Here is a 21,723-nt window from a genome sequence, read left to right on the forward strand (position 1 = left end):
ACTGTATTAATACTGTCTGTAAAGTTAATTTAACCTCAAATAGTATTCTAATAGGATTCTCATTTGTTTCACATTCCTTTTCCTAGCAATACAATGACTGATCATGAATTTATAAGTAAAAAAAAAAAACTTACTCATCTGGTAGCAAACTTGCTTAAGACTTAAAAAAGATTTTTTTGAAGATGATTAAGTGTAATAAGTAAGTTAAGAGGCTAATTTTGAAAAGACCTTGTAAAACCCATCATAAAATTGCATAGAAAACTACTAATTTTCATATATTGTTATTAAGCAATTGCTAGAAAAGTCAATAATTCTGATAGTGAAATGTAATGCAAAATTTAATCCTAAATTAATTGATTTATAAATGGAAAAAGAATGAAATGCTTTATAAGCCTGATGGATAAGAGGGGTGACATTACTATTGCAAAGAGAAAAAGCTGTTTCAGAATTAATGGGTGGATTTTACATGTGCTGCTTCTTCTAGGGAGAACCAGGAAGAACAGGTAGTCCAGGCTTGGCTGGCGATAAAGGTGAAAAGGGTAGTGCAGGAATGCCTGGAATGCCGGGTGCCCCAGGTCCCAAAGGATCCCCTGGCATGGCGGGATTTCCAGGTAAGTGTTTATGCCTTAATAAATCAGAAATTGCTGTGAAAAGTTAATGTGAAACTTGTACCAGATGTCTCTCATGTAAACTCATGTCTTCTTCCTTTCTTTAGGGAGCCCTGGCCGCCATGGAGAAAAGGGTGAAAAAGGACTTCCTGGCTTAAGTGGCATTCCAGGCTTAAAAGGAGAACCAGGTAGAAAAGAAACATAAAGCACCAAATGCTATGGTGCTTAAAGTATTGCTTACCTCCAGGCAGCGGCTAAACAAAATACTGTGGTGTTCTGCATTCATATTGTCTCATATATTTCATTTCATAAGCCAAAAAATACCGTGCTGTTACCCTAAATCCAAGTCAGTGTAGAGCGGGGCTGGTACTTCTTTCGCACTGTTTGTGAGAGAGATTTTACTACCTTCCACAAGACTGGTTGCTGCTGTGGCCATTAGTTCTGTTGTTTCTGAGTTCATTTAAAAAAACATCAAGTTGTTCCCTGGGCCCAAACCTGAATCACCACATTGGCATAATTACACAGATGTTGAAGAGGAAATAGAATAGGGAGGAGAGCATTGCTGTTACAACAACTTCTTTGAACTTAGAGCCTTGTGTTTTTAGTTTACTTACTGGCTGCAGAATGTATCATCTCTTTGGACAATGGGCTGTGCTATTCACAAGTCTTTACTGGAGTTCCTGCACTCTAAACTCACTGAGATTCATGATCATTGACTATGTCAAAATCTGTAATACTTGAGCCCTGTCTCACCCTGATTTAATTCAGAAGTAACCTCAGGGAAAAGTCACACTGAAGTCATCATGCAAGTATCTTCTTGGTCTCTGTGGGAGCAAAACAATAAATTACCCTTTTCTTTGGAGGAAAATAATGTATTAAAAAGATGTCTGATGATTCATCGCTAAAATGAAAATGGCAATGATTTTTCAGGTGAACCTGGCATTCCGGGTCCTGCTGGTTCCATTGGACAGAAAGGTGAACCAGGTTATGATGGGATTCCAGGTGCAGCTGGTGCAAAGGGTGAACAAGGTACTGTGACTGTCATGTTAAGTTTATGGGGTACCAAAATGCACAGCGGCAGGGAATACAATAGTAGCTGGTAGAGGGGTGTTCTGTGTTTGAGGTACTTGGGATGGAACCTTAGAAATTAAATTTAGTGTGGTGTCGTGCAGGCTACTGAATATTGTCATTGTAAAGCTTATCATTTAGATGAGCAACTGTGTTGAATCAGTGTAATCTTGAAAGAATTTCTTTCACAAAAACTGGCAATACTTTAAAGAATTGGCGTGTTTTGGAATTAATTTCAAGCTGCAGCTTAGCTGTGAAATAATGGAGTGGGCTTGCCTTAGGGTAGCATTTTCAGTCATACAGGACCCATTGTGCTAGATACAATGCTAATACACAACAAAGACAGTCTGTGCCCTGAAGAAATTGCACGTAAATAATTTGTTTAGATTTTATATTTGCTTAATAAAGTTTTGTTCATTACAGGTTAAATTTAATTGTTGTCCCGTCTTCTGATTTTTTGCTGCCTCTGCATTACAGGTCTTCCAGGTAGAGGGCTTCCGGGATTTCCCGGTGCAAAGGGAGATAAAGGTAAAACACTTCTTTAAACAAGCGACAAACCTCCCTCCCAACATAATATAAACATAATCCTGTAATTCAGACATACTTTCTCCTTCCTTCTTTTACATGCTTGGCCTTTTCAGAGCAGGCAGAAACTCTGAGGGGCTCAAATACTAATTTCTGTTACAGTGGCAGCATCTTGGACATGAGTTAGATATGCCCTAAAATAGGTAATTATTCGTAGTGTGGAATTTACTGCAAGCTGTGCTGTGATGAGGTAATATAAATAACTCCCGTATTTGTGTGCTGTGCTTGTGACTCCAAATATTTCTGTTTTCCTACTAATATTGCAAGAATCAAAGTCTAGTGGTGCTCTGTGCACCAGACACCTAAAGATAGTAGTTTCATGGCCAGGATACTGCAGTAATTTTTTTACAAGAGTCTTTTGTGCAGCCCAGATGCAATTTTATTCATTGCTAAAATAGTTATTCTCTATAGCTCAGCAGAACATGTCTAAGCTATGCACAGGAGCATGGTGCAGACATGCAGAAGATAGTAGAGACCTGATGAGATCTTACTGAATATTGTTATTACCTGGACTCAGGACTTACTAGCTTGGGTACAAGCACCTAGCTGTCACAATTTCAAGACCACTTGTGATCTTTGCAAAGTATATCACTACACTGTGCTGTGAGAATGGCTTGATTGGCTTGAGTCAATGCTTGGTCAGGGTGTCTGTATTGCACCATGCTCCTTTTTATAAGTATGTCCCAGACACTAGACTGCAATAGATACAGTAGTGAAGAAATATCAAACTGCTGCTGCTGAAGGAAAATGTGTACAATTAAAGGATTTTCAATTTTAAGAACCTAGAAAACAAAAAGGATTCAACTAGTCCATCTATGAAATTAGCACGACATGGCAGATTTTGAAGAACTTATATAGCCTGAAATATTAATGCCCTTCCTCATTCATTCATTCTAGAAATAGAGGAAACTTGTGTGGACAATCAAAAGTGATAAACCAGAATTAAGAATATTTTTATTTACCATCTCAGATTAATTAACAGTCATTAATTGCTGATAAAGCCCTAATATTAGAGAACTTATTTTATTAAGCAAATTTTCTAATCATAACTTATTAAGGCATGTAGAATGCTAGATTGTGAGAGCACATTTCTCACCTCACCCATTTCATTTTGTCAGCACAGCTTATTTTAAAATATCTGGTTTTAGAGTAAATAGATATCCAATGGACATCATTTGTGTTCCAAATATATTGTAGTTCTAAAAAAACAAGTCCAAAATTTAAAGACCCTGTTCGGTGTAGACAACCAGCCAGTGATAGTGTTCTTTATAAATTTTATTTCTCTTATTACTGTACTTATACCAGCTAACCTATATTCTTTTTGCTCAATCATGTTTTAAAATTTGACTGAATTGCAGATGTTAAATAGTTGTACAAGCCTGAAAGTAAGTACTAAGTGTCTAAATCTAGATTTTAGTAAAAGGCATATTTCTTTTTTTCTCCAGGAGCAAGTCCTTTTGTGCTTAGTTAAGCAAAGCATCCATTACTCAGCTATGACAATAATAATTGTAATGGAGTGAGGATTTGGGGGCTTTGTATTCCTTGTGGAAGGACTGATAGAGAGATGCTGAATGTTCATCTGTTTTTAGAGTGAATTAAAATAGCCCAGTGATCAGTTTAGCTAAGAAAAGATATGTCAGTCAAACTACTCTTTTTCTCATAGTTTGTGTCATAATGTGGAAATAATACAGTTTTCCTCAAGTTTTGTATTCTTGTGCGAAAGTATAAAGGCAAGGTTGATATTTTCTTAAGGAATAAAGCTTACTATGAGTGAATGTAAGACAGAAAGTTCCAGTGACTGCAGTCATTTCTCTAATTATGTCTTTTTGGGGGTTGTTTTAAATCTTAGGTGTGAAAGGTGAGGTGGGTTTTCCAGGATCCCCAGGAAGTCCGGGGATCCCAGGCCTGAAAGGAGAACCGGGCTATGCTGGTCCACCGGGCCCCAAGGGCAGCCAAGGGCTTCCTGGGCTACCAGGAAGTGCAATGGAGGGCCCTAAAGGAGACAGAGGACCCCAGGGCCAACCTGGCCATCCAGGTAATTCTCTTTAGTGTTAATGTACTGATGTTAATCACGATTCACCTAATTAATTAATAATATAATCAGTTTTCCATATCCTCATTTATCCTCTCCTCACAGATCAGAGAAGAGCTCCCCTCCATGGGCAGTTTGGCCTTATGTCCTGTCATAGGCTGATTTTTATGTCCTCGGGCAGTTGGTTTTGTCCAAAAGTCTTTTTCTGATGTTAAGTTTGCCTCCCATTTCCATGTTTCCCCTTATTTACTATTTCAAGGCAGCTATGGCTCTGTGTTCCTATGTCCCAGAGTGTTAATGTGTTTAAAAATGGCCCAGTGTGGCCTTAGCTTGGCAGTGGCCCTGCGGTAGAGGTGAAGGAGGAGAACAGAGCAGAGCTGCAATGTCTCTATCGTGTTCACACCTGAGAACACACTGTCTATTGGTTCTGCACATACAGAAAACTCTCTGCTGTTTTCCATCAGCCACAGACTGATAAATGATACAGGTCTAGTCAGATGGAGAGTCATATGGGCCTCCCTGCCACAGATTCTCCGACTTATTTTCTTGAAAGGTTATGATGATTACTTTGGTTCTGCCCATCTGTAGATTAAACCCGCTCGTTCTCCATCAGGTACTACTTTGAACAAATTTTGCCACTGAATACTCTCTTCTTCTGGTTTGTAGGTTTACCAGGTCCGACAGGGCCACCAGGACCCCCAGGTGTGAAAGGGGCCAAAGGAGAGCAGGGGAGCGATGGCTGGCCTGGGACTCCTGGGAGTCCAGGAGTCAAAGGTGATCCAGGTTTCCAGGGATTGCCAGTAAGTTACTTTCAGTGCTCTCCAAATTTGCTGAAAGCTGCCTCTTGTAATTAATGGGTATATTAATCATAGGTGTTTCTCATCCAAAATAATGATGCTTTATGCTCAAAGTGCCTTTGGACTCACTGCTGACATAGTAAAGTCAGTTTGAAAACCTTTCCATTCTCTCCTATTAAAGGCTGCCTAGCAATAAGCCCAGGTGATCTAATGAACTTATTAGAAATTTATAGATAGTGAGTGGTAACATACAACATCCAGAATATAATTTACAGTATATTAACAGTACAGGATGGCTGCGGCACATACATAAATCCTGCAAATGCATTAGTAGTTAATTTTAAAGGTTGCATATTTCATGATGGATTGCCTTCTGAAAATACCTGAACTGTTTGGTTTTGTTATGAAACCTTTCAAATAAAGTGCACTTTCAGTACTGACAGTGATGAAATATAGCTACTGATTTAGAAATACAAACAGGCAATGCTATTAATACATTGTTGTCATATATTATTCATTTTCCCTGATCTAAAACAGTCCCTTTTCTGTATATTAGGGAAAATAAAGTAGAATAGGACAGTCACCCAGAACAGTTGGTCTTCTATACTCTTTCTCTTGGTGTGTCCACTGCCTTTTTCCAAACTGAAAATATATGTTCTGTATTTTAACTTCTCATTTCCTCTTTCCTACTAAGAAAATACTAGTAGTAATAATAAAATTTATGGAAAAAGGAAAAAGAAAGCAGATAGGTATGACTGAACACTTCCTAGTGTACAAAAGGAAGAAATACCCAGGAATAAGGTCCTGATGTGAAAAGCGGGATACTGATAGTGCACTTAAAAGGTCCACGTTATTCTTGATAACACAGGGATCTACTGCATCCTCTTCTGCATCCAGGAGTCATTTCACAGAGACATTAAGGATTTGCTTCAGTGTTCTGAGACTAGATCTTGGCTATGCCTTTTTATCTTTGAGACCATACTATACCATAGCATACCAGCTTTGAAGATAGTAAATTTAAAAATAACATTCCAGTATATTTTCCCTATTCTAAGAATTTACATTACTTCTGCAGAGAGCTAAATTTCTGTACCCTGGGAAATTCTAAAGCATTTCACATGTTGATATTCCCATCCAAAACTGTTTGTTTATCGAGAACGGGCAGTGCCAAAGGATTTTGATTTCATGCCTTCAGTCAGAAGAAAATGTTTTACTGTCCTTGAGCCACAATGCACAGTATTGGGTTGTTAACTGAGTGTGAAATGCTCCATGGCAAGCTATTTCAATATTAAACTTCCTCTGGTGATATATACTAAGATGGGTTTCTAATGTCTTCATCCTCCCGAATGTGTCAGGCTCCTGCCATGATTACAGCTCAATTGCTCATACACATCTCCAGGTACATGGTAACCCATATCAAAAAGAAGATTTTATTACAATATGGGTGACACAGCCTGTCCAAAGATCCTGTCCAAAAAAGATGATGCAGAGATCAGACCATGAAATACAAACAAATCCCTTGGGGTTTTGTATGCATTTTAGCATTGAAGAGAAAAGAAACATTTTCATCATTTTCACTAACTGAAATAGTTCTGTTTGAAGCAGATCCAAACCAAAATGTTGTTTGCCAAGCTATATCTGATAAGGAAAAAAAAAAAAATTTAACGATCTGCACACTGTTGTGGAAAAAGTATTTTGATGGAAAGCTTGCAATAAAGTCCTTTTATAAATAATTCCATTTTATTATTATAACCTAAACCCCAGTTATTAAAAAAGTCTTTTAATGAGATTGTCTGACTCATGACTGTCTTCCAAACGAATGTTAGCCCTCCTGGTTTGTGCTATAGAAGTTTACATGCTATGATACATAGAGAGGGCTATTTCTTTAAACAATCCTGCATACTGTGACGATTTGACTGAAGGAAACCAGAGAATCTTATTTCATTAATAGCTTCCACCACTCCAAGGGTAACATTTCTTTTGTTTAACTTTGAAAGTGTCACTGTTGACATCCATTTTTGAGCTAGTCATCTCTTCTCCCTTTGCAGTCAGTGGAAAGAATTAGATGTTGGTAGGGAGCCATGCTTCTCACCTCGATATAAGAATATAACATCAAATGATAAATCACTCCTGTGTGTGTCTATTCTGTTGCCCTCCAAATGTAAGGAGATGAATCCCACCCTTGATGTTATTTTTCGCTGACCTCTGATCAATAAGCTCCTTAGCAAAGGGATTTTGTTTCTTTCCTCCGCCTGTGTTCCACATTTTATTATATGGGGGACTATCACTGACATATGGCTTCAGCCAGGGAGAAACTATACTTACAAGCTCTTTGCAGATGATCTGCAACAGACAGAAGAAGCAAAGGAAATTGGCAGTCATTTAAATGACTATTTACAGAATCTTTTGAAATATGGGATTGGTTTTCCTTGAAGTGATGCTACAATGAACTTGCTACCGTTAATTTCAGGAGAGCAGTTTATAATAGTGAAGGCAGAAGGAGGAGTGCACCTTGTGTTTGAAGTGTTTTAAGTCCTTGAGTATTCTAGCCCTGCCGAAAAGTAAAAATTTTCAGAGGATTATAAATTGTTGAGCACATTTCTTTTGATTCCACACATGAATGAAGAAGTTTCCAAGTCTGCTGTGGTCTAGAATTACCTCAATTAATTATCTAACTAGGAACCAACTGCTGGGGCTGCACTGAAATTAGTATTTGCTGAGATTTGTGCTTACTAACATTTTTCATAACAGCATGGGCTGTGATTGAGAACCTTTGTATTAGCTATACTGTTAGTGAGACCTTATTCTGATCTAGTATCTTTGTAAGGCAAAAAAAAAATGTAAGAACAAGGTGTCGTGCTTGTTCCAGAAAGAAATGCTTCTCTGGTCGTGGTAGAGAATAACCATTCCTTAAACTTAATGGTTTTTCTCTTACATTAATTTTTTTTCGTAGGTTTCTAGGAAAATACATAACCTATTTGAGAATCGTATCATAATAGTGAAGGATAACTATACGTCACATTTTCTTTTATACAGGGTAGTCCTGGTTTACCAGGAGATATTGGTCAAAAGGGTGATTTGGGACCTCCAGGAGTTCCAGGTGTTCCAGGTGAGAAGAAGATTTGCCATATTCCTAAAAAGTATGCAAAGATGTCTCTCTCATATCCTTCCTCTCCCCAAAAAAAGGTACACAAAGAATGTTCACCCTGTGTTACAAGTTATTGAAACCAGACATTGAAAGCTGCATCAAAAATCACAAAATAACATAGAGATTTTTTAAAATGATTTTTATAATTTGGAGGTATTCTTAATTAAATTTAAAACATTTGTTTTCAGTCATCATTTCTCTGGTGACAGTGCTGTCATTTGTATCTTTTTCTTTCAAAGAGTTAAAAAATACTTGTGCAAATAAAGTCATGGCCCTTACATGATCAGGGAATTGTACATGATTATTCTGCATATATCCCTTCAAATCAAGGAATAATTGAATTTTCATGTAAATATTTCCTTTGACTTCAGGGCCAAAAGGATCTCCTGGCTTCCCAGGCCTTAAGGGTGAGCGAGGTGACCAAGGTCTTCCTGGATCTAAAGGTATAAAACAAAGACTTGCTTTTTTCCCAAATGTTGTTGTTAAAATGTTTATTTGTGACTAATCAGAAGATATCTCCCTCTTCCTTTTATTCAGTGTAAAAAGGTAGAATGTGAAACCAGATATTATCATATCAGCATTTAAATGGTCAAATTAGATTTAAGTACTGGGTAGAGAGTGAATGTATTTATCTACTGCTCTGAAAAATCCATACTGAGGTTTTGTCATTATTAGATTCTTTAAATGGTATCCTAGAACCTATCCAGAATCATAGAATGGAAAGGATCTTCAAAGGTCATCTAGTCCAACCCCCCTGCAGTGAGCAGGGGCACCTGCAACTAGACCAGGTTGCTCAAAGTCCCGTCCAACCTGACTTTGAACATTTTCAATGGTGGGGCATCCAAAACTTCTCTGGGCAACTTGTTCCAGTGTGTTACCACCCTCACTGTAAAAAAAAAAAAATTCTTCCTTAAGTCCAATCTAAATCTACCCTCTTTCTGTTTGAAATTGTTGCCCCTTGTCCTGTCACTCAAGAACCTGGTAAAACGTCTCCATCTTTCTTGTAAGACCCCTTTATATATTGAAAGACCACAATAAGGTCTTCCAAGAGCCTTCTCCAGGCTGAACAACCCCAATTCTCTCAGCCTCTGATCATTTTCATGGCCCTTCTCTGGACCATCTCCAACAGGTCCATGTCTTTTTTGTACTTGGGATCCCAGAGCTGGATGCAGTACCCAGGTGGGGTCTCACCAGAGCAGAGTAGAGAGGCAAAATCATCTTCCTTCACCTTCTGACCATTCTTTTCATGTAGCCCAGAATACAATTGGCTTGCTGGGCTGTGAGCACACATTGCCAGCTCTTATCCAATTTTTCATCTGCCCATACCTGTAAGTCCTTCTCCGCAGGTCTGCTCTCAATCCCTTCATCCCCCGATCTGTACTGATGTTGGGAATTGCCCCAACCCAGGTGCAGGATCTTGCGATTGGCCTTGTTGAACTTCATGAGGTTCATGTTGGCCCACTTCTCAAGGATGTCAAGGTCCCTCTGGATGGCATTCCTGCCCTCCAGCCTATTGACTACACCACTCAGCTTGGTGTCATCCACAAACTTGCTGAGGGAACTCCATGCAACGTAAAGTCTGCACAGCTATTTCAGACCTTGAAGCCTTGCAGTTGCAGTGGTGGACGCTATTTTCTTGCAGGAGGTCAGTCTTCTTATAGTTCTTAGAAGGAGTCCACTTCAAAAAATGCTAATTCTTTTGAAAGATATTGTCATTCTAATTCCCTGGAGCCCTGAAGCTTCTGTCTAGGCTTGCACAGCCATCAGTTAGTTGGCGTGATTGTTGTGGCTGAAGCCTAAGCCTGCTGGTGAGCAGAGCAGGCAGCAGCCCCATAACTGGCAGAGTGTGCAGCTCTTCTGAGCAAACTGCTGCACAAACTGCGAATGTCACCCCCAACAGATGCTGCTCCCTGTTTGCTCACCTTGGCTGCAGTGCTTCTGGTCAGAGCTGCATCTGTGGGCCTGCTCTGTCCTATCTGGTGAGAGTTAGGAATGTAGGAGGTAGCAATATGGTTTTTAGCAGCAATATGTGCAGCTACTTAGGTGCTACAAGAGACTTGTCAGTGGCAGAGGCTCAGCCCAGTCTGTTTCCCCCATTGTGCCTTGTACCCCATTGTCTCCTACACTGAGTCAACTTCGGGTTTGGGTTCTTAACAGGCATGACCGTCCTCAATGCGCATGTAAAGTCTCGGACACATTGTTATCTTATAGGTATAGGCTCTGTCTATTGTCTGACTGTATAAAGGGTAATACAAGGTAACATTGTTTTCTCACTTTTTGATTGTGCAGTACTGAGTACATGCTGATTTTCTCTGTTAACTTTGGCAGGTTTACAAGGCCCACCAGGCCCACCAGGTGCTTTTCAGCTTGTTAAAGGAGATCCCGGCTTACCTGGCCCTGTAGGACCAGTGGGTCTCAAAGGATTCCCAGGACTTCCAGGTCCCAAAGGGCAGCAAGGTGAGAGTTTCTAACTTGCCAGTAGAAATACATTTTAAGTAATGTAAAAATAGACCAATGATAGGCTAGACACTAGAAGATTTTTGATATAATATTATCCAGCTTTTATAAGCCACTTAAATTGTGTCAGTGATGAGGAAGAGAGTACTTCTCTTTGAAGCTCATCCAAGGGAGTCCCAGAAACAGATGCCTGCCTAGTGATTTTTTTATAGGCTCTCATTCTGCAGTCATCACATCAGTATCTGAGATCAGCAGGAAACAGATTGACTTGCAACACACTGCTCATCCTTTCCCCAGAACGTATTTGTTAGGGTATCTTGTCTTTAGTGTTGACTCCAAACTTAATTACTGTGTGTCTCTAGGAGAAGACAGGCATGAGGAAAAACACCTTGACCTTGGAGTGGAAAGTGCTTCCTCAGAAAGCTTGTTCCATAGTCCTAGAATTTGTCTCTTAGTTCAGACATTACAATTTTTATAAAGAAAAGGTGAATTGCAAAAATTAAACACATTAGGGCATAAGAAAACGTAGCGAAGAGTAGGACAAATGAAATGCTGGCACAAGGACACATGTTCTTCAGAATCACAGGACATGGAGAGTGGGAGTTCAGAGGTGTTCTTAAGCTATTAAGATTCATAGAATCATAAAATGGTTTGGGTTGGAAGAAACATTAGAGATCATGTAGTTCCAACACCCCTGGCATGGATGGTGACACCTGCCACTAGATCAGGTTGCTCAAAGCCCCATCCAACCTGACCTTGAACACTTCCAGGGATGGGGCATCCATAACTTCCCTGGGTAACCTGTTCCAGTGCCTCACCACCCTAAGGGAAAAGGAAAGCTTTGTTCCTGATTGTGTTGTGAGAAGATGATGGGGAATTACAGTGGAATATAATGAATATCTTCTTTCTATTTAATATAATAGGTATGGAAGTTTGCTATTGAAGGTGGGGTTACAATTCTGAAACTGTTGTCTGTTAGGAATTAGCTATGAAATAATCTCAGTGATTGAACGCAGCATGGGTTTGCTTCTATGGGATCTGTTTTTGTTCTCTAGCAGTCAGTTTGATACACGAACACAATATTGCTTTTTGAGTGATCACAGAAAGGACAGCTGTGACTATCTAAAGCTTCCGGTGTGCCACAGAAATGGTGGTATAATGTTGATGGTGTTAACTTCTGTTTCCCAAAGTCAGAGTTACTGAGTTTGTGTAGGACTCAAAACATCCCTAGAAACTGATAAAGGGAAGACATAATATATATCTGAAAACCTGTTTGGGAAGAAGCTAAGAGAATACTGATTTTCCCATTGTTCATGACCCTACTTATTTATGGTCACTTTTTCATTGAGTCATATGATAAGCAGAGAGGAAAGAGATTCCTGCCCGTCCTTTTCATATTCCAGGTGAATGCTAGGTACTTTAGAAGCACAGTCTCTGCTTCTCTCTTCTGTAATCACTTTGGAGACAATAACCCACCCAGGCACTGAATCTGCGTGAGTTTGTTTTTTGCTGACATTTGCCTGTGCTGTACTGTGTTAAAAGCCAAAAAGTCAGAACCAGCCTGAAGTAATATCCAGTTATAACTATTCCTTGTTTTTCAACAGGGGTGACAGGACCTGCAGGTGTACCTGGACCACCTGGTAGTCCAGGGTTTGATGGTCAGCCTGGGCAAAAAGGAGAAATTGGTCCTTATGGTCCCCCAGGTAAGCCCATGACAAAGACTTGATTTCTTCATAGAAAAATAACAGAAGAGTTTAGGTGTGAGTGTATCTGATGTCACTGCTTAAGTTTTGTAGGCAGAGTTCAACTGTCTGTAGAGATAAAAGGAGACTCTTTGTATTGCAGGGCCCAGAGGATTCCCTGGTCCACCAGGCCCTGAAGGTTTGCCTGGGGCTATGGGCCCACCGGGTGCTCCATCTGTTGCTCATGGCTTCCTTGTTACCAGACACAGTCAAACCACTGAAGAACCATCGTGTCCATTTGGAACAAGGCTGATTTACCATGGCTACTCCTTGCTTTATGTACAAGGCAATGAAAGAGCACATGGCCAAGATCTGGGTAAGTAGAGACTAAATTAGAATTAATTACAAACCAAGTGTTTCTTTCATTTCTAGAACTGTATTGAACAAGCCTGTGTAATTATTCTTGGCTACCTGATGCTTTATTATGCCTTCTAGGCTGGTTCAAATAATGGTTTGATGTATAGTGGAAACAGTGTCAGTTTATTTAAGAAAGTCTTTGTCAAAGCCTTTGACATGGTCTTCCACAGTATTAGTGAGATATGGACTGGCTAAGTAGATGATAAGCTGAGTTGAAAATTGATGAGTCCATCAGGCTCAGAGGCATGTGATCAGGTGTACAAAAGTCTGAGTGGTGGCTGCTGATTAGTGATATCCCTCAGGAATTAGCACTGGGCCAATACTGTTTAATGAATTTGTTAATGACTTGGGTGATGAAATGGAGCTCACTCAGCAAATTTGTGGGTAATGCCAGATTGGGTGGAACAGTTCATTCTCTAGAGGACACAGCTGCTGTTCAGAGGGATGTGCCCAAGCTGGGGAAAAGGGCTAAGAAGAACCTCATGAAGCTCACTAAAGGCAAACGCAAAGATGTGCACCTAGAATGAGATAACCTCATGCAACAGAACAGACTGGCACCTGACTCCTACCCTGTTTCCCTGAAAATAAGATCTACCCATAAAATAAGCCCTGGCATGATTTTTCAGGATTTTTGAGGATGCTCAAAATACAAGCCCTACTCCAAAAATAAGCCCTAGTTACAGTTCATTAAAAAAATGCCAATTTAAATAGTGTCCAGGCAGCTATACATGTAAAAAAGTAATAAGTTTTGGAGCAAAAATTAATATAAGACCCTGTCTTATTTTCAGGGAAACAGGGTATTTCCAGTAGCAGCTGGACAGGCTGCTAGAAAGCTGCTTTGCAGAAAAGGACCTGGGAGTCCTGGTGAGCAACACTGAACATAAGTTAGTAGTGTACCCTTGCAGCAAATACCCCACTCCCCACTGTTGAATCAACTGGTCTCTGTTGGCAAAAGTATAACTAGCAGATGGAGGGAAGTGATTCTTCCCATTTGGCAGTTGTGAGACCACATCTGGTATATTGTGCCCAGACTTGGGCCTCCCAGAACAAGGAAGACATTGATATACCACAGTGAATACAACAGCCAGCTACTAAGACGGCTAGTGCAATTTGGACAGTCTGATGGAACTGGGCTTGTCCAGCCTTAACAGAAATTTAAGGGGAGTCCTTTATTGCTGTCTGCATTTGTCTACAGAGAGGGTAGAGAAGTTGGAGCCAAATTCTTCTCAGGGGTCTCAGTGACAGAAGCAGCAATGGACCCAAGTATGAGATACATTCCAGTGAAACATAAAGAAAAGCTTTTTCACCATGCTGATGCTCAAACACTGGAACGAGACCCCAGAGAGGTTGTTGAATCACTATCTTTGGAGATACTCAAAACTCAGCTGACTATGAACCCAAGGAATGTGATATAACTGGCAGGGGGTTAGGAGGTCTATTCCAACCTAAGTTATTCCATAATTCTACAGGCAAGGCTGGGCTACTCCTTGCCCTGTTCCCTCCTTACAGAACTAAGAGAAGTCACTTGCTCTGAGAGAGCTTGGCCCTCCAGAGCAAGTGTCGTTTGCTTTTTAGCTGCTCCTGGAAATATTTGTTTGACAGTGGTTTAACAAAAACAAGTTAACAAGTGTTGAAGTTTTGATTGCGGGGTGACAATAAAACCATGACAGATGTATTGTTAACCCCCTTCTCCCCGCTTCTCCCTTCAGCCCCTCCCTCTTCCCCCTTCCCACTAAGGACAGGTGATTGGGAGGGAAAGAAGGACAGAGAGAAGAGAGTTGGAAAAATTTAAAAAATGTTTTACTAATAGGAATAGAGAAAATAATACAAAATATATAAAACTAGTCTTGAAAGTCCCAGCAACTGCAGAGCCGGCACCCAAAGTCCTGGATTGGTTTCTGCAGCCACCTGGAGCTGGATTCAGTCTGTCACTATGCCTCAGTTTGCAGAGATGACTAGCAAAGTCCTCTCCTAATGTCGGCCATAAGGAAAAAGGGATAAGATCCTAGTGATCTCCCACTTTTATATGAAGTATTCATGTGAATGGGATGTTATACTCTGTTGGTCAGTTTCTTGGTCACCTGTTTCTGGCTGCCCCTCTTGCAAGAGGTGCCTCCATGCTTATCAATGACTTTGCATTCCATTGCTATGTTTACCAAAACATGTATCTGGTTCTCCAGGAAAATGCAGCTAATATGAAGGCTTTAGCTGACAGGCAAATTCACTAAAAGAGAAATTTGTTTTTAACAAAACCAGGACAACACGTAACCTTTCACTTAACATTTCAGGCACGGCAGGAAGTTGTCTTCGTAAATTTAGTACCATGCCTTTCTTATTCTGCAATATCAACAATGTATGTAACTTTGCATCAAGGAATGACTATTCCTACTGGCTGTCCACTCCTGAACCCATGCCAATGAATATGGCTCCTATCACTGGTGATAATATCAGATCGTTCATCAGCAGGTACAGTTTCAGTTCTGCTATGTTTGTAAAATGAAGAAGCCTGTGAAAAGTGCATGTGGTGCTTTATTTTGTTTTTTGAAACTGCTTTTAATCTGTATATTTTTATTTCCTCCCTTGAAATTTAAAGTTTGACTTCCTTTGATGAAATGTTTCAAAGTGTGCGTGTTTTCAGTTTAGACTTTGATCAAAAAGAAATCCATTTTGGGGGAAACCCAGAGTAGTCTATTTTGAGTCTGATTGAAATGATTTACTTTGAAATTATGTTTTGCAAAAGTTGTGATTTACTTTGATGGAGAAAAAGTTTTAAATTTATTCACAATTCTTGTCCAAAGCTGTTCTTTCCTTGACTAGACATAGCTAGAAGCTTGTTAGGATTCAGTTTCCTTTTGTTTGAAAATGATAGCATTATTTATCATGCAGTAGACTGCCGGGCTTCTTCCATTGTTTTGACTTGAATACAGCCTGAATTAAAGGAAATAGTTGCAAAATCAATCATCTATTTTGTAATAGTTCCAGATTCTCAGCCAGCATAAAGTGTGGCACTTATATCAGACATAACTGTTCTGCATCAGTCCAACATGTTGAACTTTTGGTCCCTTTTAAGGCCATTGGCAAAAAGTATCCTGGTATAATGCACCCAGTGCTGAAGGTAAAGGTGAAAGCGAGAGCGTGGTGAACTGCACCACTGTCGTTAGATAAGAATCTGCCAAGGGAATCTCCGATTTATAACTTAAATGATAATTGTTAGATATAGGCATTACTATGATTCCTCTCATTGCTTCTAATCTGTATCAGTCCTTGCTGGTCACTCTTCCTGCCATACAAAGTGAATGGGACTGGAGATTGCTATTTTTGTTTTCTCGGGTCTGTATATACCATCCAAGAGAAAGGACAATTCAAATCATCAGTGGATTGTAGTCTTGGCATCTTGGTATGTTCAAATAACTATTTGGTTCTATTGCAAAACATTTGATACTTATTTTGCATAATAGAATCCATCTTGTGTCTCTGTACTCTGTTTTTGGTTTAGTGTCGTAGAAATTGATATGCCTTGAAAATCAGTGGGCAGACTGGGGACAAGGTTCTCAAGAGAGACTATAGTTTTTGTTGGTCTTACATTTTGCTTGTTCATGGGATGTAAACAGAAGGGGCTTGACTTTGAGAAAAATTAAAATGACCAGCCTCTGAAATTCATGTTCCTTTTATGCTATCCCTGATCAAACACCCAAAATAACCTTAAACAATCACTTTTGAAACTCTTACTAACGGAGGTACCCACCAACATTTTGCCTTATGTAGACAGACTAGCTTCTGCACCGTAAAAATGTGTATGTGAGTACATTTGTATATGTGTACATATGCTTGCATATGGGTTTTTCTCCTTTTAGCCATAGCAGAGTGAGGTAATTGCAATACACATTTTTTAAACCAGCAAGGAATCTGACAAGGATTCTTTCAGTTTATTTTGTTAGTTGAGGCTTTTAAACCAACAGTTTTCCCTGCCCAAAAGTTGAAAAGGTATAGAAGTGTCACTTGCTGCCTTGGGTCATTGGACTTCTTTTCATGTAAGGCCTTCCACTGAAATACCAGAAATCTCTTGAAGCAAAGCAGAGCTCCAAGAATAGAGGCAGCTTTACATTCTTCTTTTAACTTAGTCTTTCATTGATGTGTTTCTTAAAATAACTCTTTTGCTTCCGCACTAAAGATGAAGGCAGTAGGTATGAAAATGGTCTTCACAAGTCAGAAATAGAAGGCTTTTGATTCTGAGTTCTTTTGCTTCTGTGCATTTTCCTGAATCCAACTTAATCCATTTTGCACTTGATTCTTTTCACCACTCCAATAATAGGAATCAGACTGTTTAGTTCTAAGTATCTGTTTTGAATCATTTTCATCATTTCTAACTGCAGTAGCTGATTTAGGAGTTGTACAAGAAAAAATGGATGATATCTGCCAAACTCCTTATTACCAGTTCCCATATTAAAATTTCCAGACCAGGTCACATTTTTTATGATTCTGCCAGGAAGACATGATTGGTCATTGGATTATTCAGTAACCTAGCAGTTCTGAGACACAATGAATTTATCTAAAATAAAAGAACTGATGCTGCACAGCTTTCTGAAGAATTGCTTTCAAGTTCATTGTTCAAGTTGCTTTGCTAGAAATCTCCTACTGGAGATGAAGACCACAAATGTAAATAAAAGCCACTTTCAAGGAGAATGCATGGGGAAGAGTCTAGATTAGATTAGCAGTGATTATCTTTGTAAGACATTTTCCAGAGAGATGGCTTTCTTTCTGGAGGTTACTCAGGGCAATGTTTGGGATGCTGAATTGCTGTTACTTGTCTCTGATCACTGTAGACCACTTTTAAGTCATACTTGCTGAGTTACAATGTTTGGCTATTTGACTCTGATGTTCATTACAGTGAACACTTTTGGAACTATGGTACAAATGGGACTAGAAAAAGATGTTTAAATACGTGGATAGGAAATTTCCTGTTCTTTGATTACAGGAAGGCTAACAGGAATAAGACTTAATAGTTAAGCTATCCCTAAGTAAATAAGAAAGGATTAAAAAAAAAAAAAAAAAGAAGAACCAGTTGATTGTTTTTCTAAATGAATTTTATTTTCCTTTGGTTTTGAAGGTGACAGCATTTTCCAATTCAAGATCCCTTAAAGAAAGTAACTTCTGAAAAACAAAAAGAAGTGGCATTAATCCTCAAGTGCGTATATTTCATTCATGTCTATGTCTTGGTCTTTCTAGATGCTCTGTATGTGAAGCTCCTGCTATGGTAATAGCCGTTCACAGTCAAACAATTCAAATACCACCATGTCCTGAAGGCTGGAGTTCACTTTGGATTGGTTACTCCTTTGTCATGGTAAGTGCACTAGGACACACTTGGAACTGAGAAAAGCATTCGTTTCAGGTGTTTGATCTACACTCCTGCTTGGGGAAAATGAATGTCTGACTCTGTCATGTAAGGTCTTAGGAGGTCATTAGGCCTCTACCCTTTCTGTTTACTTTAAAAAGATTCTGGTAATTACTAAAAAGAATAATGCAATAACAATTAGTTGATCACTTTTGAGGAAATGCACACAGCATGCTTTCTTGTTTGCAGCTCCAGCACAGGATCCAAGTGCTGAATAAATGAGGGAAGAAGCATAATTTTCTGTTGTCCTTCTACATCTATGTTACAGTAGCTTCCTAGAGAGGAAGCATATCAATGCCTGTCCTCTTCTCATTTTTTGATGAATAAGCCTTCAGTTTTCAAAGGGCATTTCTGACCATTTATCCAGTTTCCTTTGCTGTATCTATACTAGTAAAATAAACAGGGCAAAGGAGTGTCCTAGAAGAGCCACTCTGTAGTCCTCCATAGAGGTTATTTGTTAGCATGCTTCCTGTTGTGCTCACAGCCTATGTCAACAGCCAGGCCATGGTCTGAGAAACAGCCGGGATCCAGAGCTGTTGGCACTCAGCAGTGGCAGAGAGGCCATTGTGATATGAGGCAAGAATTGGGTTAAGCTGTTCAGACACAAAGCAAACCAGTCCGTGTGCCTTCTGGGCCAGAGAGCTGGTCTTGGCCTGTTGCTAGCATAGAGAAAACTTGGGTCCTTCTGTCAGTCCCGAAGGACTTCTGTGCATACAGCTGCCTTGAAGTTGGTATTGCTGGTGTTTTGTGCTGCTGTTAAGTGAGAGTACCCAGTGCCATCTATGGAGCCCACTTCTTGCTCCTCCTTGAGCTGGGGACAAAACAGCAGACAGACACAACAGGGGACAAGGAGAGGCACGTGAAGAAGTATTTGTGCAAGAGAGTTAATAGGTGTTGTAGCAGAAGAGGTAAAGAGTTGCTCTCTGACTGATGCTTTTGCATTTTTCTAGCACACCAGCGCTGGTGCGGAGGGCTCTGGCCAGGCCCTGGCGTCTCCCGGTTCCTGCCTAGAGGAGTTTCGCAGCGCTCCCTTCATTGAATGCCATGGCCGGGGCACCTGCAATTATTATGCAAATGCTTACAGCTTCTGGCTTGCCACTATAGAAAGGAATGAGATGTTCAAGTAAGTTCATGATTTATTTATCAGTATGTGAGACTAAGCAAAGCCTTGTCACTGAATAAGAGAGGTATTGTTTGAATATAATACATGGTTCAAGTATTGACTGTGCCCCAGACTGGTTCGTCTATGCAGTTAGTGATTTTCGTACGGAAAAAAAAAAAAATTGTAATAGGTTTTGGGGAATTAATGAATGAATCTTCCATTAGTGTTTGCAATATGTCATTTTTACCCAGTATTTTGCTTTTCAAAATAATTTAACAATGTTTGCATTTCCACTGTGTTTGATTGTATTCACTGAGTCGTAACTGGGATAGGCTGACATGCTGATTGAAATTAAGTTAGAACATAACATTCCCCCTAGAGGATGTTAACACATAATAGAACCACTTGAAATTAGTGCAGGTGTTGAACTAAATGAGCTGAACAATTATTTACCTTTCCCTAATGCTGGAGGAAGTATGTCTGAATAAAATGCAGCTGAAGGCAGAGAGCTTAGGCATTTCTTCAGTCCCACTGAGGTTCTAATTTCAGGAATTAAGTGGTTGCAGGCTTTTCCTGGTCTCTTGCACATAAGTATTTTTCAACACAGTCTAATTTGTTCCATATGAATTTGATTAATATATTAGCATATAGACCAGTTCCCAAGTCTGCATAGCTTACCTGATTAGCAGACATCCCTCTGGAGAGTGGACAAGCATCTTCCACTGCAGTCCAGGCTGCCACTCCTAGTACCATTCATCTCTTCATGAGAGATGAACCCCCGGTATCAATGCAGACTGGGGGATGAAGGGATTGAGAGCAACCCTGCAGAGAAGGACTTGGGGGTACTGAGGGATGAAAGACTGGACATGAGCTGGAAATGTGTGCTTGCAGCCCAGAAAGCAGATCCTACCTTGGGCTGAATCAGAAGGAGTGTGGCCAGCAGCTCAAGGGAGGTGATTCTGCCTCTGCTCTGCTCTGGTGAGACCCCACCTGGAGTCCTATGTCCAGCTTTGGAGCCCTCAGTACAGGAAAGACCTGATGGAGAGGGGCCAGAGGAGGCCACAAAAATGACCAGAGGGCTGGAACAGCTCTGCTGTGAGGACAGGCTGAGGGAGTTGGGCTTGTTCAGCCTGGAGAAGAGAAGGCTCTGGGGAGACCTTTTGTGGCCTTTCAGTGCTTAAAAGGGGCCTATAATAAAGATGGAGACAGACTTTTTAGCAGAGCCTGTTGTGATAGAACAAGGGGTAATGGTTTTAAACTAAAAGAGGGGAGATTCAGGGTAGACATGAGGAAAAAATTTTTTCCAATGAGAGTGGTGAAACACTGTCCCAGGTTGCCCAGAGAGGTGGTAGATGCCCCATCCCTGGAGACATTCCAGGCCAGGCTGGACAGGGCTCTGAGCAACCTGATCTAGTTGCAGATGTCCCTGCAGGGATCCAAATTCCAGCATGTTTTCAAACAGCTGATTAAACAGGTAGTGTCTTCTGGTTCAGCCTCGAGACAGAACTGAATTCTGAAGTAACTGGAGGTGGACAATTTTCAAAACTAATCTTGTGATAGTCTGTGACCAAACTTGGAAGTGAACATACTTTGGAGAACTTAGGGGCACCTTCTCAATTCGGCACATCTTAAAGAGGCACTTGGCTGCATGCAAAGTCTGTATTGTCGATTACAAACCTGAAAACTGTTTGTGTCAACAGTTGCTAATGAGTCTTTTCATTTCTTTGTTTTTAATAGGAAACCGACTCCCTCAACTCTGAAAGCAGGGGATCTGCGCTCAAATGTTAGCCGTTGTCAAGTCTGTATGAGAAAAACATAATGACTTTTGAATTTCAACTAATTTCACACAATATGGTGCTATTCCTTTAACAGCAATGAAGCCTAGACATATATCATATGTACCTCATTGTTGTCCAATATGAAAACAGTAAAGTGCCTTTTAGGAACTTGCATAACTAACACGCACTGCTTTACTGGCCCTGTCCTTGCTGAAGAAGAAAAGAGACAACAAAGATAAGCTTCAAATGTCGACATGCCAAATGGCACTTTTGATCAAAATATATGTATTTTTTATATAAATGCAATGCACTGATAGAATAAAAAGTCAGCATTTATCCAGAAAAAATGCAAAGGTGCTAGGAGGTATGCAGTTCTGCCTTATACTGTTTGACCCCCCTTTCTCATTCTTGTATTATATATTTAGATTCATTTTTCTTCCCCAGATAAGTTTGTTGTTACCGTTATCTAGATGTCTCGAATTCCCTGACTCTTGGGTATGTACTTATTGTTCCTGTACAAAGCAATAGTAATGTAAAAAAAAAAAGAGTTTTGGGATTACAGACTGTGGTTAAGCAACATGTAACCATCTTTTCACAACATAGAGTGCCATCCTGCAAACCTTTGCTTCTGTTCGTAGTCTTTAGTGCTGTTGGTTT

General features: G+C 40.0%; 1 protein-coding gene across 1 annotated transcript in view; it reads left to right on the plus strand.

The window, feature by feature from the left end:
- The window catches only part of COL4A1 (collagen type IV alpha 1 chain), a gene marked incomplete at both ends in the record, with an annotated part of 132,487 nt that extends 111,380 nt beyond the window's left edge, over positions 1-21,107 (plus strand). Inside the window, 15 exons of the mRNA XM_080363190.1 lie at positions 485-611; positions 716-796; positions 1,539-1,637; positions 2,154-2,204; positions 4,111-4,296; positions 4,960-5,093; positions 8,127-8,199; positions 8,610-8,681; positions 10,567-10,695; positions 12,300-12,398; positions 12,541-12,753; positions 15,083-15,260; positions 18,021-18,135; positions 19,137-19,309; positions 21,026-21,107. Coding sequence (XP_080219316.1) covers positions 485-611; positions 716-796; positions 1,539-1,637; positions 2,154-2,204; positions 4,111-4,296; positions 4,960-5,093; positions 8,127-8,199; positions 8,610-8,681; positions 10,567-10,695; positions 12,300-12,398; positions 12,541-12,753; positions 15,083-15,260; positions 18,021-18,135; positions 19,137-19,309; positions 21,026-21,107 — 1,812 coding nt within the window. The remainder of the gene's footprint in view (positions 1-484; positions 612-715; positions 797-1,538; positions 1,638-2,153; positions 2,205-4,110; positions 4,297-4,959; positions 5,094-8,126; positions 8,200-8,609; positions 8,682-10,566; positions 10,696-12,299; positions 12,399-12,540; positions 12,754-15,082; positions 15,261-18,020; positions 18,136-19,136; positions 19,310-21,025) is intronic.
- Between the last annotated feature and the right edge of the window lie 616 nt (positions 21,108-21,723).

This window comes from Nesoenas mayeri (genome assembly GCF_963082525.1).
Source record: "Nesoenas mayeri genome assembly, chromosome: 1".
Lineage (NCBI taxonomy): Eukaryota > Metazoa > Chordata > Aves > Columbiformes > Columbidae > Nesoenas > Nesoenas mayeri.